Here is a 16,767-nt window from a genome sequence, read left to right on the forward strand (position 1 = left end):
ACGATAACACGACCAGGTATATCCTACGTCGTACAGCAGCAATCAACACACATCGGATTAAATCGTCAATTCATACAGATTATTAACATACTAGCCTACACGTGTCCAAGACATTCCTTAACTCCAAACAAAACTGACCACGAACTCGACAACCAGACCTAGAATGCAACCGTAGAAGCCAACCCGTCCAACTCGCGCTGGTAGTTCCGGTGCTGGCTGACCTGGTAGAAGAATTTGCTCACAAAGTCCTTCCCGTCCTTGAGGATCTTGATCGTCTCGCCGATGCTCTCGGGCTTCTGCACGCTGCCCGCAGTCACCACGCCGTACCACTCCACGGGGTCGGGGCTCTGGGCGGTCGCGACCTGCACGTCCAGCACGCTGCCCACGACCTCCTTGATCAGCTGGGCGGCCTCGCCCGTGCCCGCCAGAGCCTTGAGGTGGCCGAAGGTCTCGGCGATCCAGTACTTGATCTGGCCGTTCTTGCGGAGGGTCTCGACGTGGGGCCCGCCGGGGATGAAGGTCGCGTCGAACATGGTGGAGCGCATGCCGTCGTAGTAGTGGTCGGGCACGATGCCCTGGCCCGTCTCCTTGGATTCACCCTCCGCAAAAATGGGCGAGCGCTTGGTGCCGATGACGAAGGGGAGGGCGCTGGCGGCCTTGACGGCCAGCTGGACGGCCTTGAAGGCGACAGGGTCGTAGCCGTCGCCGATGAGGATGGCGATGCGGCGGCTGGCGATGGTGGGCTCCTTGGGGGGAAACTCGGTCTGCGAGAGGCGGATGGTGCGCTTGCCATGGTTGGGTCGCAGCGCCTTGTCCGGGATCGGGGCGCCGACCAGCTCGGCGACCTGCTGGGCAAGCCCCAGATCAATCTCGGCCAGCCGGGTGCCGGCCAGGCGGTCGTAGACGACCGGGTCGTCGCAGTGGTCGAGCTCGAAGCTGAACGCCTTCAGCATGTGCAGCTTCTCGTGCTCACTCATCGAGTTGTAGAACAGCTGCGCCTGGTTGTGGTGCTCGCGGAACTTGGGGCTGAGGCCCCGGCGCTTGCGGCCCGTCACGGGTGCCGGGTACGACTCGAACCCTTGACCGTGGTGCGGCGCCGCCCCGTCGGGCTTGCCGGCCTCGAACCGGTTCGGCCAGTAGTTCACCGTGCCCTTGGTGATGCGGTGCTTCATGGCCCCGTCGCGGTTGTGGTTAAGCACCGGGCACACCGGCCGGTTGATGGGCAGCTCCTCCCAGTTGATGCCGAGGCGGCTGATCTGCGTGTCGAAGTAGGAGAAGTTGCGGCCCTGCAGGAGCGGGTCGTCGGAAAAGTCGATGCCGGGGACAATGTGCGAGGTGCAGAAGGCGACCTGCTCGGTCTGCGGGAAGAACTCGTCCACGTTGCGGTTGAGCTCGAGGACACCGATCGTGCGCGGCGGGACCAGGTCCTCGGGCCAGATCTTGGTGGCGTCCAGGATGTCGAATTCAAAGTCGTCCTGCTTCTCCTCGGGGATGGTCTGGATCTGCAGGTCCCACTTGGGATAGGCGCCGTTGTCGATGGCTTCCATCAGGTCCTTACGGTGGAAGTCGGGGTCCTGGCCGGCCAGCTTGAGGGCCTCGTCCCAGACGAAGGAGTGGACTCCCAGATGCGGGGTCCAGATGAACTTGACGAAGTGACGCTTGCCCTCCTTGTTGATGAGAGAGTAGGTGTTCACGCCGAACCCTTGCATCATGCGGTAGGAGCGGGGGATGGCGCGGTCCGACATGGCCCACATGAACATGTGCGTGGCTTCGGGGTGGAGGTAGCAGAAGTCCCAGAAGTTGTTGTGCGCGGTCTGCGCCTGGGGCACTTCGTTGTGCGGTTCGGGCTTGACGGCGTGGACTGGGCCTTGTTAGTGGGGTGTTGTATACAAGAAGGTGGAACTGACATACCGAAATCGGGGAATTTGATGGATTCCTGAATGAAGAAGACGGGAATGTTGTTGCCAACGATATCCCAGTTGCCCTCATCCGTGTAGAATTTCACGGCGAAGCCACGGACATCACGGACAGTATCGGCACTGCCCTTGCTGCCCTGGACGGTCGAAAAGCGGACGAAAACTGGCGTGTTGCGGGACGTGTCATTGAGGATGTTAGCGTAGGAGACATCTTCGCAGCTCTCAAGGAGCTTGAAATTTCCGAAGGCACCAGTGCCACGCGCATGGACGACTCGCTCGGGAATGCGCTCGTGGTCGAATCGGTGAATCTGGTGACGTGGTTCGTCAGTAATCAAACTCCCGTCGAAGTGTGAGGGTAGGATCAATCTACCTTCTCACGGGCGATCTGGTCCTCAAGCAAAGAGGGACCAGTGTGGTCGCCATCAACGGCCTTCAGCCAATTGTCAGTGTTGCTGATAGGGACGCCGTGATCGGTGGTCTGGCGCTGTTCGGTGGTGACATCAACCATGTCACGCTCGAGGTCTACGGCCTTCTTATTCTTGTTGGAAACGCTCTTGACGGCCTCTTGGGCGCGCTCAAGGCCTCCTGCGACGATGCTGGCCATGATGGGTGTGAAGAGGCAAGCGAGGGTTGATTGCACTTGGGAGAATGTGGGAGAACTGCGAATTTTCAGGTCGCGGGGACATGGCTGTAGTTAAAAGAACCTAGCAACCCACCAAGCTGCCTTTTGGCGCGGTCCGCCATGGATAGTGGTGGGTAATTGGGAGCATCTGGTTGGTGACATTCAAGACTTGGAAGGTTGTGCGGGGGAACAGAGAGGGAGAAAGAGAGGCTGTGGTGCTGTGGTGCTGTAACCATGACGTGAGCTGTGAGGGGAGAGCGGGAGACGTCACTCTGACAGCCGAGCCCTAACAACTCGTAACCCATCCATCCGGGCCTCGTCTCCCTCTACTATGTATGCCGCGTCTTCTCAATCACCGAAACAGGGTTGTGTCGTCCATTCCAGGTTCTCCGCCGATTTCACCCCGGGCTGAAATAGCGACAGACTCATTGGCGGGCTGGGTTCCCTGTGGTTGGCGATCATCCAAGCACATGGTGAACCAAGTTTGCGTGGGTCTCGCAGCTATAGTAAGGTTAGATAAGCATAGACACGCAATCCTTCAGTGGTAAAAGTATCACCCAGATAATCTTGGTGAACCATGAGTCAAGCAGGGCACTAGCCAGGTTCCTCTGCTGGTAACTACGTAGATCATCGAGGCCCACCTTCCATCAGTTGTTGAACAGGTGGGAGCCCCAGGCCCAGCATTTGTAAGCCCGGGGCTGGAACATTGCTGCTGCAACCGTTGCGAGCTGCGACCGTGCTATCGCCGACGGGCGGTTCTGCAGACTAAGCAACGATTGCAGCATGGCAGGCAATGAGAAACGGCGTCCAAGCTGAAGATGATCAATCACATAAGGAAAGGCATTGGGGCGAGAACACCGTTGAGGCTACCCCTCAAGGAGAGATAGAGCGGGAAAGTCGGCATTCCTGCAGCTCCACCGGCTGGGGGGTTAGCGATAACCCCGCCATCCCGCCTGTCAGAGAACATAACCCAGGCTTGGAACAATTACGCAGGTTGACTTTCGTTCACTGCTACACACGTCCTTCGATCACAATGCGTGAGAGAATCCAACAGCTCGACATCGAAGGTCGCAATAGCCACGATGCCATCTTCGAGGCTTCCTATCTGGATGACATCCCGGCCGCCCTGACCGAGTGGAAAGCGTCACGCATCCTTCTCGTCGTCAGCACCAGTCTCGACACGAAGTCCTCGGTCATTCGTGATCTCGAGAAGGGCCTATCAAACTACCAGGTCTACAAAAAAGTCGGAGTGGGCAGTCACTCGCCCTACAGTGACATCATCGACATCGCACACAGAGTCCAGGACCATGACATCCAAGCCGTTGTCTCTATCGGGTCGGGCTCCTACTCGGATGCGTGCAAAATCGCCGTGATGCTGAGTGCTACACTCCCCTCGGGATTCGGGGAGAATGAGATGGAAGCCTTGGTGGACCAGAAGCGAGGCCTAGCCGGACCGGACTCTGTCAAGGCTCCCGCAACCAAGCTGATCTGTGTGCCCACAAGTCTCAGTGCGGGCGAGTGGAACTCCTACGCGAGCGGGACCAATGCCGCAGGGAAGAAACAACATTTTATGCATCCAGAGGGGGCCCCGTCCTTGATCCTGATGGATCCCACGGTCGCACGAACCACCCCGTCGCACCTGTGGCTGGCGTCGGGCATGCGCGCCGTCGACCACTTCGTGGAGAGTCTGTGCCGCGCCGAATGCCACGAGGCTGCAATTCATATCAAGAAGGGGTTGCCGCTTTTGGTGCGAGGGCTGAAGGAGTACCACGAGGGACAAGAGGGTGGCAACGAGGACGAGCTGCTAAAAGGCATTGCAGAGAGTCAGCGCGGGTCTAGAGATGCGCTGATTCCTCTCATCAAGTGGAAAATACCCATGGGGGCAAGCCATGCTATTGGCCATCAGCTGGTGAGTTTGGTTGGCACCCGCGCTGGATAGAGTAGAGTAGCTTGCTGATCGAAGGTGCCAACATAGGGCAGTGTGGCAGGCGTCCAGCATGGTGAGTTCAATTCTTGTCTTGTTTCCTCAAGCCTTAAGTCTCATGAGCTAACTGTCGCCGATAGGTGTGACGGTAAGCCGGCGTCAAGTTCCACCCCATCCTCTGCTGTAGGACGCATACTGACTTTTGTCGAGAGCTGCATTTTACTCCCCCCGACACTTCGATTCACGCTCGATGAGACCAAGGCGGCACAAGAGGCGGTCCTCCAGATATTCAACGAAGTGCTCGGGTGTCAGGAGACCGAGGCTGCAGATGCGGTCCATCGGTTCGTCAAGCTGCTGGGACTGCCATCGCGGCTCTCGGAAGTTGGCGTCACGCAGGAGGAGCAGCTGCACAAGATCGCTGAGCTGACGCTGACTGACGCATTGGCGCACAACAAGGCGATACCAGATAAGGAGGGGATCCTTCAGATCTTGAACATGGCCAAATGAGAGTATGGTGTGGTAGACGGAGGAAGGGATGCGGCGAGTGGTTGCGAATCCGGTGTTGACGCGTTTCGATTCCGGATTGGGTTAGATCAGCAGCCACTCCAGCCACTCCAGCCATGACGTCATGAGCTTGGCCACGATCATCTCCTAAGGCACATTCACGTATATAAATCTCCGTAAAATTGACATGCGCGTGGTAGGTTCGATCTTCCTGCAATATCACTAAGCAAACTCTGAAGCATATAACGAGTAAAACAAAATTCTTACTCTGAAATCCATACTCCACTTCTATACACTGGGCTTACTTGCCGCATATCCGAACCAAAGCTCCACCAAGCCATAAACTCTCCCACGAACCGCCACAACCAAACCACAAGATGCCTTCCTCCCAAGATTCCGGAGTCACTGGCGCGGCGAAGTTTGTCACCTCCACCCTCGGAAATACGGTTGGCGGAGTTTCTCGGACCGTAGGCGGCGTCACCGGAGCTGCAGGCCGAGGGATCGGAGACACCATCACCGGCGCAACAGGCAGTGCGGGCAAACCCGTGGGTGATGCGCTGGGCAATATCGGAAGTGGCGTCGAGGATGGAGCCCGCAAGGTCGCGCAGGGTGTCGAGGATGCTGGGCAGTGGAAGTCTCGGGGCTGGTAGGGAGATTATACAGTTTATGAGGGATGTGTGATATGAATGTCTTTTCGTGGGAATTATGAACATGACCTGATGTCTGCTTATTTTTTTTTCTGTTTGTGGGTTCTTCTGTAACTAGTGACTGTAATGAGACCAGGTCCTTTTCACTCGTACGTGTACATATGTGACATTAATGCAGTGCCATCTGTCCACGCCATCTTCGATCCCGCTCATTGATCTCGTTTTTAGCGTTGCACAATTCGAGTACCCTAAGCAGTTCCTCTCGCTCAGCCTGCAACTCTGTCACCTGCCTCTGGCTGGTGTGCAATCTCTCTAGTAGTTCGTCCAGGGTTTCCTGATTCTTTGCATTGGTTGCAATAGCTTGAGCCAGCTGAGCCTGTAGGTCTACGTTTTTCTGCTCGCCAGCGTTCAGTGTCTCCTGAAGCGTCTCTTTCTCCTTGATGGCCTCTTTCAAATCCACCTCAAGATCGGATTTGCTGTTCATTGTTTCGCGCAACTTATTTTCCACGAAGAATCGTATCCTCGTCTGCCCTTTGAGTCTCTTGGTCGACTCGTAGAGTGCTTGCTTATGTTGGCTTTGTTGACGGTTCACAATCGCCAGGAGCACGTTCCTCATATGAGCCGTCACAAGATCGACTCTGATCGTTAGCATATCATGCTGCGGGTCATCGACTTGAACTAGCCAAGAGTCATCTGCATCTGTGATTCCAGGTTGAAAGGCGTTATCTTCATCACATGTAAGGGCTTCTATATGCTGCATGTAGTCGACCAGCGCGGCATCGACTGAACTCTGCGGGGTCCTCAGATCAAGGCCCCGCAGAAGGAGCCCGAGGTCTTCCAGCGAGTATGCTCGGCTGCCATCCCGGTTCATGGTCTGGTTTAGCCCGGTCAGCAGGGGACTCAGTCATCTTTGTGTTGGTGGACGCGTCACTCACTGTCCTTGACTCCGATGCCCCGGACCAGGAGGAGGATGAGGGGGTGGACGCACTACTCGGACCGGGCTCTGGTACAGGCATATTTATTCGGATCTAGGCTGATGTGCTGGGAAAGGCAGTGATGAGAAATTGATGGTTGTGATATAAGCTGTTGCGATGATGATGAGGAGGAAGGGATGGACGGGAGCAGAAGTGAAGTGAGGACACTGTATATGAAGACCAGATAGGACGGGATGAGCTTACCCCGCCAAATCTGGATGGCAGCGTGTTTGCCAGTTTGTTAGGTCTTATAGCTCAGGGTGGTTGACAGCAAATTGAGCAAACAGAACATCGCCGGCTAGTAGCTCGATCGTTCGCTGTCAACCACCTTGCCCAACGACTTTAGCAGAGAGGACGATCTCTCCAGAGAGCTCTTTGAAATGGAATAGCTATCTGTTCGAAGACTCGTCGCTCAAGGAAAAGCACTCCATAGCTGTGGATACAGAATGGATACTTTATGGCTTGAAGTATGGCAGCGATGTAAATTTCTCCTATACACATATCAAGATGACTTTCGATAGTAGGTGGCCTCACACCTATCCTCCTCCTTTGTCTCCCGTCATCGCCATCTACCATTACCACTTTATATGTTACAGACCTGCTTCGCTAATGCTAATAAGATGATTAATCCTGATCGCAGATGATAGCTTGTTGGATTCGGTAGATTCACCCACTCCCTACTAAGGTTCTATTTACAAGCTAGAGCTGCCTCCTCCTATATACAAACGTGGGCTCAATCACAAGGTTGGGGGTGAAGACCCGATGCGTTGTTTGCGCCTTGTCACCGAGATTTTGTACTGTAGAGAGCCTATACCAGTGGAAAAAGGAAAAAGGACCCTCAAAGTGGTTCTAGAAGCTAGATTCACCGTGTGAAAATAAGGTGGCAGGGATGACGTCGGGTGGATCCTTTTGCTGGAAAGTATAGGATGGGACATACGTATACGTTCGAGGAGAATAGGACAGCCCTGGGGGGTGGGGGCCTTTGAGTGAGTAGTGGGGCTAGATCTGCTGCAATATCAGGAGCTGATACTGAGTATCTTCACCTCAACACATGATGCTTGACAGGGAGGATACTTGATCATCTTTGATTCATAGTTATTCATCTTTAGTAATGAGGCTTGTCTCAGACCCTTCATTGTTGCCACACTTTAAATGGGATCCTTCCGATCCACTTCCTGCCTACTAACCGCAACAAGCTTAGCGAGTATCGGGTATTCTGCAGCCGGACTCCGCTCCGGTCCGATGGATGCCCGAGCAGAAATATATCGGCAGAAAAATTGAGAAAATGAGGCGGACGGGCAATGCCACAGCCAATTGGGTAAAAGGCGGTGAAGCTTTACGATGCCGGGACAGCCGTGCTGATCAATCCCGCCTATGAGAGGTGGCAATGCCCCGTTGCATCGCCAATTGATGACTCTCTGGCTGGTGTCCGTCTGGCTTATTCTTCTAGCTGGCCCGCCCAGAGCCTCGCCCATCTCTTTCTTCCCCTCCTGCATTCCTCCGCCTCTGTCATTCTTTCTCCCTCAATTACTCCTCCAATTCTCGGTCGCTTATCGCGTTCCTTACGAACTTCGTGTTCCCCTCCCTTCCAGCTTCGTGCTCTACCTATTCTTTCCTTCTTAGCTCCAGCAGTTCGAGAATCCATCTACTTCCGGTCGGTCGCATCCCACTCTCCAATTGCTCTCTGCTTGTCCCACCCAGAAGCTCTCCGCTCTCCCAATCCAACCCAACCCACCACGTCACTCACCTCTACATTCTGCTGGAAACCTTGTCTGACGTGCAAGGATTGTTCTAGGCTGGCTCCATTCCCATTCAACGACAGTACCATCGAGCTCCCTCACCCGCTCTCCGAGGCCTGCGCTGGCCGCGTCGAACCGGTGCTCGTCCATCCCGACCGGTCCGATGCTTACCGTCCCGTCGCTCGTGATAATCCGGGAATAAACCCACGACCCAGATGGACAGCTACGACGGCAAAGGGGAGAATGGACTGGAACGAGCCTCGAGCGAAGTCCCGCCCCTCCCCAGTAGCTCCGAGGAGGACGCGAACAACGCGAACAAGAAATCCACCAAGCGCGCGCGATGGGCCACCAAGAGAATGACCGCCGCCTCGGGCCTGCGCAAGAGAGTCTCCATCCTCGAACGCGGGCGCCGACAGAACCAGACGGATACCATGGCGAGCGCGACCGCAGGCGTGCCGGACATCACCGAGGGAGAATCGGGATCGCGCAAAGTTCATTTCAACCTTCCTATTCCGGACGAGGAGCGGGACGAGGAAGGCAATCTCAAGGCCGTCTATCCGAGGAACAAAATCCGCACCGCCATCTACACCCCGCTCACCTTCATTCCCAAGAACCTCTGGCTGCAGTTCCACAACATCGCCAATCTGTACTTCTTGTTCGTCATCATTTTGCAGTGCTTCGAGATTTTCGGGGACGCCGATCCCGGTCTGAGTGCAGTGCCGCTGATCGTCATCGTCGTCGTCACCGCCGTCAAAGATGCCATCGAGGATTGGCGACGAACCGTGTCCGACAACGAACTCAACAACTCTCCCGTATATCGCCTGACGGAGTGGGACAATGTGAACGTGACCGCCGACAATGTTTCCCTCTGGCGTAGGTTCAAAAAGGCTTGCACCCGGGCTGTTGTCACCAGCTATCGAGGCATGAAGCGCCTCTTCCGCAAGAATGGGGCCGACAAAGATGTGGCGGGTGACGTGGAAATGGCGGATGCCAGGCCCTCGGTTGAGCCTACCTCGCCGATCGCGATCGAGATGACGGCAGTTTCCCCTACCATGGAGGCCCGTGCTTCTGGCGACTGGCCCGACCCCATGAACGATCACGACCAGCAGGCAAACTCGCCGTGGGCACGGACCAAGGGTAGTGTCTTGAATCCGAGCCGGGTAACCCCAGGGAAGGCGCGATTCAAACGCCAACACTGGAAGGATGTCAACGTGGGTGACTTTGTGCGATTATACAATGGTGACCAAATTCCGGCCGACATCGCCATTCTCTCTACCTCCGACCCGGACGGAGCATGTTACGTCGAAACTAAAAACTTGGATGGAGAGACGAATCTCAAGGTGCGCAACGCCCTGAATTGCGGTCGCGTGTTGCGGAATGCTCGAGATTGCGAGAAAGCCGAGTTCACCGTCGAATCGCCGCCCGCGCATGCCAACCTCTACTCCTTCAGCGGTGCTATCTATTGGGATCAGTATGACGAATCCGGGGAGGCTCCGCAGAACCGCGTGGAGCCCATTACGATCAACAACATTCTGCTTCGAGGCTGTAGCCTACAGAACACCGAGTGGGTGTTGGGTGTCGTGCTTTTCACCGGACCGGAAACGAAAATTATGCTGAACCAGGGTCTCACGCCAAGCAAACGCCCACAGATGGCGCGCAACATGAACTGGAACGTGGTCTACAACTTCGCCATCCTCTTCATCATGTGTGTGATCTCTGGATTCATCAACGGGTTTGCCTGGGGCCTGGACGATGGCTCACTGACGTTCTTCGAGTACGGCTCCTATGGTGGCACACCTGCCGTTCAAGGTGTAATCGCCTTCTTCGTGGGCGTGGTCCTCTTCCAGAACTTGGTTCCTATCGCTTTGTACATCTCCCTGGAAATCTGCCGTGTCATTCAGGCCCTCTACATCTACTATGATATTCATATGTACTACGAGCGCTTGAAGATGTCCTGTGTCCCCAGGTCTTGGAATATCTCTGATGATATTGGTCAAATCGAGTACATCTTCTCTGACAAGACGGGTACCTTGACGCAGAACGTCATGGAGTTCAAGAAATGTACCGTCAACGGCGTGCCGTATGGTGAGGCATACACCGAAGCGCAATTGGGCATGCAGCGGCGGCAGGGACTGGTAAATGTGGAGGAGGAAGCTGCTAAGGCTCGTCAGAGAATCAGTGAAGGACGTGTCGAAATGATTCAGCAACTGCGCCAGCTTCATGATAATCCGTACTTGAAGGAGGAGAACTTGACCTTTGTTGCTCCACAGTTCGCCGCTGATCTGGGTGGTGCCTCGGGAGAGGCTCAGCAGCAAGCCACGATAGACTTCATGACTGCGTTGGCATTATGTCATACAGTAGTCACGGAGCGTATTCCTGGCGACCCTCCCCAAATTGAGTTTAAGGCACAGTCGCCGGACGAGGCTGCCCTGGTTGCCACGGCCCGGGACTGTGGATTTACCACCCTCGGCCGATCGGGCGAAAGCTTGATCTTGAATATCATGGGTGACGAGCGTAGGTATACTATCTTGAACATCCTGGAATTCAACTCCACCCGTAAACGAATGAGTGTGATCGTGCAGATGCCCGATGGTACTATTCGTTTGCTGTGTAAGGGTGCTGATACCATGATTTACTCCCGCCTGGCCCCCGGCCAACAACGCGAACTGCGTGATGCTACCACACGAGATCTCGAGACTTTTGCCCAAGAAGGTCTGCGAGTGCTTTGCATTGCTGAGCGCACCATTGAACCCGAAGAGTACCGCGAATGGAGTGTCATGCACGACGCCGCCGCCGCCGCCATTGTGGACCGCGAGGAGAAGTTGGAAGAGGTATCCAATGCTATCGAGCAGAATTTGTATCTCCTGGGAGGTACGGCCATCGAAGATCGCCTGCAGGACGGCGTTCCTGACACCATCTCCCTCCTTGCCGAAGCAGGTATCAAGCTCTGGGTCTTGACCGGTGACAAGATCGAAACTGCCATCAACATCGGTTTCTCCTGCAACCTCCTTAATAACGACATGCAAATGATTGTCTTCGACGCGCCCTCCGATATCGACATGGCCGCCAAGTTGCTGGATAGCAAATTGGAGATCTTCGGTATCACGGGCTCAGATGAGGAGCTGGAGGCCGCTCGCAAGGATCACTCACCGCCTCCGCAGACTCACGCTCTCGTGCTGGACGGTGACACTCTTCGATTCATGTTGGACGACGCCTTGCGGCAGAAGTTCTTGCTTCTTTGTCGGAAGTGTAAGTCAGTGCTTTGTTGCCGTGTTAGCCCAGCGCAAAAAGCCGCCGTGGTGGAGATGGTTAAGAACGGTTTGAACGTCATGGCTCTGGCTATCGGAGACGGTGCCAACGATGTTTCTATGATCCAGAAAGCCGATGTCGGAGTCGGTATTGCTGGCGAGGAGGGTCGTCAGGCCGTCATGTCTGCCGATTACGCGATCGGACAGTTCCGGTTCTTGCAGCGGTTGATTCTGGTTCATGGACGATGGGCCTATCGCCGTCTAGGTGAGACCACCGCCAACTTTTTCTACAAGGTTAGTCGAAGAATCTGTCTCGTCGCGCTCTGGCGATATCAGTGGACGAAGAGTTGCTGACTATTTAGTAGAACTTGGTCTGGACATTTGCCCTATTTTGGTATTCCATCTACGATAACTTTGATGGAACCTATCTATTCGAATATACGTATATTACCTTGGTCAACGTGGCGTTCACGTCACTGCCAGTCATCTTCATGGGTATCTTTGATCAAGACGTTGACGATCGGGTCTCCATGGCCGTCCCACAACTTTACATGCGTGGTATCGAGCGGAAGGAGTGGACGCAGTTGAAGTTCTGGTGAGTAGTACTCAAAGTCCGCTTGTGGTGTATAATGTGCTAACCATTTGTCCAGGATATACATGCTCGATGGATTCTACCAGTCAATCATTTGTTTCTTCATGCCCTATATGTTGTATCAAGTTGCCAACTTCCAAACGGAGAACGGAATGGGCATCGATGACATTTATCGCGTGGGTGTTCTTGTAGCCACCTGTGCCGTGGTTACGAGCAATACCTACGTGATGATGAACATGTATCGCTGGGATTGGTTCTCGACGTTGATCAACGCGATCAGTTCGCTGTTGATCTTCTTCTGGACCGGTATCTATTCGTCCTTTGAATCATCCGCCACCTTTTATGGTGCCGCAAAGCAGGTCTATGGGGCGTTATCCTTCTGGGTCGTGTTTTTGCTGACTGTGGTAATCTGCCTGACCCCGCGCTTCGTCTGCAAATGCATCCAGAAGGTGTACTTCCCCATGGACGTGGACATTATCCGAGAGAAAGTCATCCTCGGCCACTATGACTATCTGAAGCAATACGAGGCCTACGTGCCACCGGATGCCGGCAAGCTGGCGGGCTCGTCGGAGAGTGGAGCATCCGCCACTACTTCGGACCCGGAGAACACCCACCAAACCACTGTGCCGCGCCACTATCCGGGGGGAAACGACGTGGACCGCACGGCGAACTCGACACCGGTGGCACCGCTCGTAGATAGCCATGGCGCGCCGACTCGCCTCGACAACAGTCAATTCACGAGCGCCAACAGCAGTGTCGCCTTCGGCCTCCAACGCAACACATCCTGGGACAGCGCAAGCCGAGAGCAATCAGTGCTCTCGGGCTCAGTACTCCCGGTCGACTCCACAAGCATGGAGCCCCAACAACCGCACAGTCCCTTGAAAAGTCGCGGTGATCCCCCCTCGACGTACCCTGTATAGAAAGCGTTGTTTTTCTTTCTATTTTTATTCTTGGTTGGCTATTCCCCTTTCCTTGCAATTCTCCCTTTGATTTCCCACACAGTTTCTCCGGGGGTGCAATGACTCTGCGCCCCCCGCCCCCCTTATAAATACCTCACCCTCCTGATCCGCAAAAGCTCTTCAGCCCCCTGCGACTGATCTCTTCTTATATTCCCCCGGTTGATTTATTCCTTATAAATTTTTTCCGTCATTTAATGTCTTATTGAAGCGCAACTTGCCTTGCGCTCCTGTTGATACCGATCCAGTCGATATATCTCGCACATATTCAGTTAAATGTAACATAGAGCCTTCCGTCAATAGGACTTGCAATTCATTCCATAATCTCGGCTTCCCAGTAAACCCATTTACCGAGATATCAAAAGGGTACATGGGGTAAGGGTATCACAGAATCAGCACTGCCTCTTTCAACAGAGCGAATTCCTTCCACCAGCCCCTCACTGGTCTCTGTTTGTCAGAACCTGCTCTTCTTCTTCAGCCTCTCCAACCTCACCTGCCGAAGATGGACTTCTCGTTGGGACCTCCTGCTCACTCCGCGATCTGACGATAAACATCACTGCGAGTGTCCTCGAGACATTCATCTTTGTATTGGTGCATATGCTCATTGAATACAGCCCCGTTGACTTCGGGAAGCCCTACCAGGTCAAGTCTGTCTTCGAGAAGCTGCATCCTCTGCAAAAGGACCTCACTGGAACCGTTAGACTTGTCTTCAATAGCACAATTAGTTCTTGCACCTACGTCTTTTCATCTATCATCTCAACTGTACACGCTACTGCTTGTGTCTTAGCAAGTCCTGCAGCGATTGATGTATTCTCCCACTCACCTTGCACTACTTCATCCTTCATCCGGGCAACCCACGACGGTACAACATCCACAGCCCGCGATTTCAGAGAAAGAAGGAGCTCGCGTGCATACGCCGCAGCGGTCAAGGCAGCATATTTCCGCCAATGCTCATTATCATGCGAGTCCGCATAATTCCCAATGCCACGAATGACCAGGCAAGGCAGGTTATTCATCACCCCGGCAGCTTCCCTGTCGAAGCACAGAACCTTCAGCTCTGGATTGTGGGCGTAAAAGTCCCGCGTGGCAGCATCCTTGATCATGGAATTCCCCGATGCAATCGTTCCGTGATGCAGGGCTATCACCCGCTGACTACTTCGCTGTGGCCTCGGCACAGTTTGCGTGACATCGCACCCCACACAGGCCTTTCCCTCCTGATGCTGATACTCAACACGGTACAGATCATCCCGCTGCGGTCGCTGATACCCCAACATATCGTCCATAAGCCGGATATGCCCTGCGACAAAATCCGGCTTCCTGGGATCATTATACCGCCTCCGCAGATCCCCAACGACCGAGAGCAGCTTATCCGGCGGAGCATTCAACTGCCCCGTCAGCTTGAACGGACCGTCGGGCAGGCGCTTACCCAGATCATACTGAATGACGCCCCCGAGTGTTCCCTGCGGCTTACTGACCACCACATCGCCCAGCCGAATATCCGTCTCCGCTGTCGGCGCTCCGCCTCCGATGCCCACCATCAATGCAAATCGTAGACGTGGAAACGTCCTCACCATATCTCTCGCCACGCGCGAGGCAGACTCCGTACCGTACCGGCCGGCCGGTAGACAACCCACAACGACCCCATGGTTTCTGATTTTTCCGAAGGCGTAGGTGTTGTCGTCGCCGTCTGGGAGGGTCTCGGGACCGGCGTACTCTTCGTCTAGCATGCGGCATGCGCATTCGTATTCTTCCTCCAAGGCGCATATCCAGCCTACTGTGTAGTAGGTCCAGTGAGGCTTGGTTCGCGAGTTTGGTTCGAACAGGCCTCTCCGGGGAGATGGGGGGTGGAGATGTCTTTCGCTTCAACATATTCTATTCCTCCTGTAGAGCGTTCTCCAATTCCTTGTCAGCAGTCGGACCGAATACTCTTATGGCAAGCTATTTTCTTCGTCAGTTGGATGTAGGAGTGGAGTACACTTATCGCACACTCACATGATTTATTGCGTATCGTCTGACTATACGTCCCTACAGAAACGTTTGAGTTGTTCCAACCTCCGAGAGCAGTGCGCCGGGCGCGAGTGTAAGTTATAGGACCTGCCAGAAGCCATAGCAGCTTCAGTGAGGTGATGCACGCAGGAGGGAGCATACCGGCCGGCGCTCAATGCAACAATCGCATTGGCGCCCGGAGGCCGGGCGAATAGCAGCACCTGGCAGGTTGTTTCATGCATGCGTGGCGCCCCCCTCCTAGTAACTCAGCCTCGCTCATCATTGCCTAGGCGGCAGGGCTGAGAAAAGTGCTCAAAACTCCACGTGAGAATACATGAAAGGCCTTCCTGGTCTCCGGAGCTCAAAAGAATCATGCGGAAATCTAAACTCTGGCCAGGGTATAGAAGCCGAAATCCGCCTTAGCTAAAGTACCCCTGATGGCAACGATACAACCTAGTGCAGACTACGTCGACTTAGGTTGGTCCAGACTTGGTATTTGAGGGGGTCATAGAAGGAAGGTAAGTTTGACTTCTCAATGCGGAACATAATAGTCGATGTTTTGCGCAATAACTTTACTTCTGTAAAGCACAAACCTGCAGGCAATGACTGGTTAAGTTGTTCTGATGTAGACAGTGGTTACTAAACTCTTCAAAGCCTTAGAATAGCCCATTATCTTCACCTATATATATTCTTACCTTCCTCATGCCCCTAGTTCTTCCTGAAAATAATTTCATTTCCAGCCCTGTCAACGTACCATCAGTCGATTGTAAATGTCGTATCAACGAGTACTGAACCCACTGCTGAAAAACCAAGAATACAAGATACAGTGATTTATAGCTCCGCCCACGCGGTCTGTACGATGCAGATCATAGATGTCAACAGGATATAAGTCAATGATCATCACTAGATTCGACTTACCGAATCATCATCTAGAACTAAAAATACATTCCTACGGCCGATATGACACAACCAACCAACGGGTCGTCCAGACAGCAAAATGCGCTTTACCTATCCGGGCTAAAAGGTACACAGAAAGTGTACCGAGATTATCCTATCACCTGCCATGACAAACAAAGATATACAGATGATCCATGGTGCGGGAACGACATAGTTCCGGAGCTTTTGCAAATAATGTAATAAGAATGTATCTTATAGATGGTTGCACTAACCATAAGATCAGCGTTAGTGGTGTAGCGGTTAGCATTGTTGCCTTCCAAGCAATAGATCGGGGTTCGACTCCCCGCTGACGCAATTTCTTTTTCGCTTTTTGCTTTCTTACGGCACACGATCCAGCCAAGGAACTACAGTGGGTTGCGGTTATCTCGTATCTTTTGTTGCGGCACAGGTTCTGGTGGATTTTTCCCACCTCCCCCATGAATGGTAAAAAACACTGGTGCTTGTTTTCACTCTTGGAAGGAATGGCAATCGTAAAGCTTGGGGTGCAAGTCAATGGTTAAGCCCTACATAATATCAATGCATACTCATTGATAGGTTCTCACAGCATCACTGACATTTTACTCTGGACGTCAAGGGACAAGATGTAAACAGAAAGCAGATAGAATGGTTCTCTCTTCTTTCTTTCTTTTCCCCGAAGCCATGCTATCGTAGAAAAGATTGCAAATCCGACAAGAGATTATCTTAATGGCTGAGTCCAACACC

The 16,767-nt window shown here is 53.8% G+C and overlaps 6 protein-coding genes and 1 non-coding gene across 7 annotated transcripts; 4 read left to right on the forward strand and 3 right to left on the reverse strand.

The window, feature by feature from the left end:
- Positions 1-158: 158 nt before the first annotated feature.
- On the reverse strand, positions 159-2,520 carry catA (catalase catA; the record flags this gene model as incomplete). The annotated part of the gene is made up of 3 exons (XM_020199726.1): positions 159-1,861; positions 1,912-2,224; positions 2,287-2,520. 3 exons carry the CDS (start codon positions 2,518-2,520, stop codon positions 159-161), a joined length of 2,250 nt encoding a protein of 749 aa, XP_020054965.1.
- Positions 2,521-3,473: 953 nt separating this feature from the next.
- ASPACDRAFT_121179 (uncharacterized protein) lies at positions 3,474-4,720 on the forward strand. Its single transcript, XM_020196406.1, has 2 exons — positions 3,474-4,538; positions 4,603-4,720. Exon 1 carries the CDS (start codon positions 3,572-3,574, stop codon positions 4,475-4,477), a length of 906 nt encoding a protein of 301 aa, XP_020054966.1. The 5' UTR covers positions 3,474-3,571; the 3' UTR covers positions 4,478-4,538; positions 4,603-4,720.
- Positions 4,721-5,153: 433 nt separating this feature from the next.
- Positions 5,154-5,616, forward strand: ASPACDRAFT_44258 (uncharacterized protein; the record flags this gene model as incomplete). Its single annotated transcript, XM_020201394.1, has 2 exons — positions 5,154-5,162; positions 5,344-5,616. 2 exons carry the CDS (start codon positions 5,154-5,156, stop codon positions 5,614-5,616), a joined length of 282 nt encoding a protein of 93 aa, XP_020054967.1.
- Positions 5,617-5,782: 166 nt separating this feature from the next.
- ASPACDRAFT_44259 (uncharacterized protein) lies at positions 5,783-6,629 on the reverse strand (the record flags this gene model as incomplete). The annotated part of the gene is made up of 2 exons (XM_020201395.1): positions 5,783-6,487; positions 6,549-6,629. The coding sequence occupies 2 exons, from the start codon at positions 6,627-6,629 to the stop codon at positions 5,783-5,785; spliced, it is 786 nt and encodes a 261-aa protein (XP_020054968.1).
- A 1,505-nt stretch (positions 6,630-8,134) lies between these two features.
- ASPACDRAFT_79484 (uncharacterized protein) lies at positions 8,135-13,281 on the forward strand. Its single transcript, XM_020205418.1, has 4 exons — positions 8,135-8,241; positions 8,383-11,868; positions 11,940-12,169; positions 12,225-13,281. Exons 2-4 carry the CDS (start codon positions 8,542-8,544, stop codon positions 13,084-13,086), a joined length of 4,419 nt encoding a protein of 1,472 aa, XP_020054969.1. The 5' UTR covers positions 8,135-8,241; positions 8,383-8,541; the 3' UTR covers positions 13,087-13,281.
- A 369-nt stretch (positions 13,282-13,650) lies between these two features.
- On the reverse strand, positions 13,651-15,268 carry ASPACDRAFT_61363 (uncharacterized protein; the record flags this gene model as incomplete). Its single annotated transcript, XM_020203657.1, has 3 exons — positions 13,651-13,856; positions 13,946-14,893; positions 15,115-15,268. 3 exons carry the CDS (start codon positions 15,266-15,268, stop codon positions 13,651-13,653), a joined length of 1,308 nt encoding a protein of 435 aa, XP_020054970.1.
- Positions 15,269-16,287: 1,019 nt separating this feature from the next.
- Positions 16,288-16,359, forward strand: ASPACDRAFT_t184. The gene has a single exon. It is a non-coding gene; the product is annotated as a tRNA-Gly (tRNA).
- The last annotated feature ends 408 nt before the right edge of the window (positions 16,360-16,767 follow it).

Source organism: Aspergillus aculeatus (assembly GCF_001890905.1).
Source record: "Aspergillus aculeatus ATCC 16872 unplaced genomic scaffold ASPACscaffold_10, whole genome shotgun sequence".
Taxonomy (NCBI): Eukaryota; Fungi; Ascomycota; class Eurotiomycetes; order Eurotiales; family Aspergillaceae; genus Aspergillus; species Aspergillus aculeatus.

Bases quoted from the DNA above. Each gene is read 5' to 3' on its own strand.
- ASPACDRAFT_79484 (XM_020205418.1), top strand. From the start codon at position 8,542: ATGGACAGCTACGACGGCAAAGGGGAGAATGGACTGGAACGAGCCTCG. The intron at 11,869-11,939 runs GTTAGTCGAAGA...ACTATTTAGTAG, and splicing joins CCGCCAACTTTTTCTACAAG to AACTTGGTCTGGACATTTGC. The intron at 12,170-12,224 runs GTGAGTAGTACT...CCATTTGTCCAG, and splicing joins TGGACGCAGTTGAAGTTCTG to GATATACATGCTCGATGGAT.
- ASPACDRAFT_121179 (XM_020196406.1), top strand. From the start codon at position 3,572: ATGCGTGAGAGAATCCAACAGCTCGACATCGAAGGTCGCAATAGCCAC.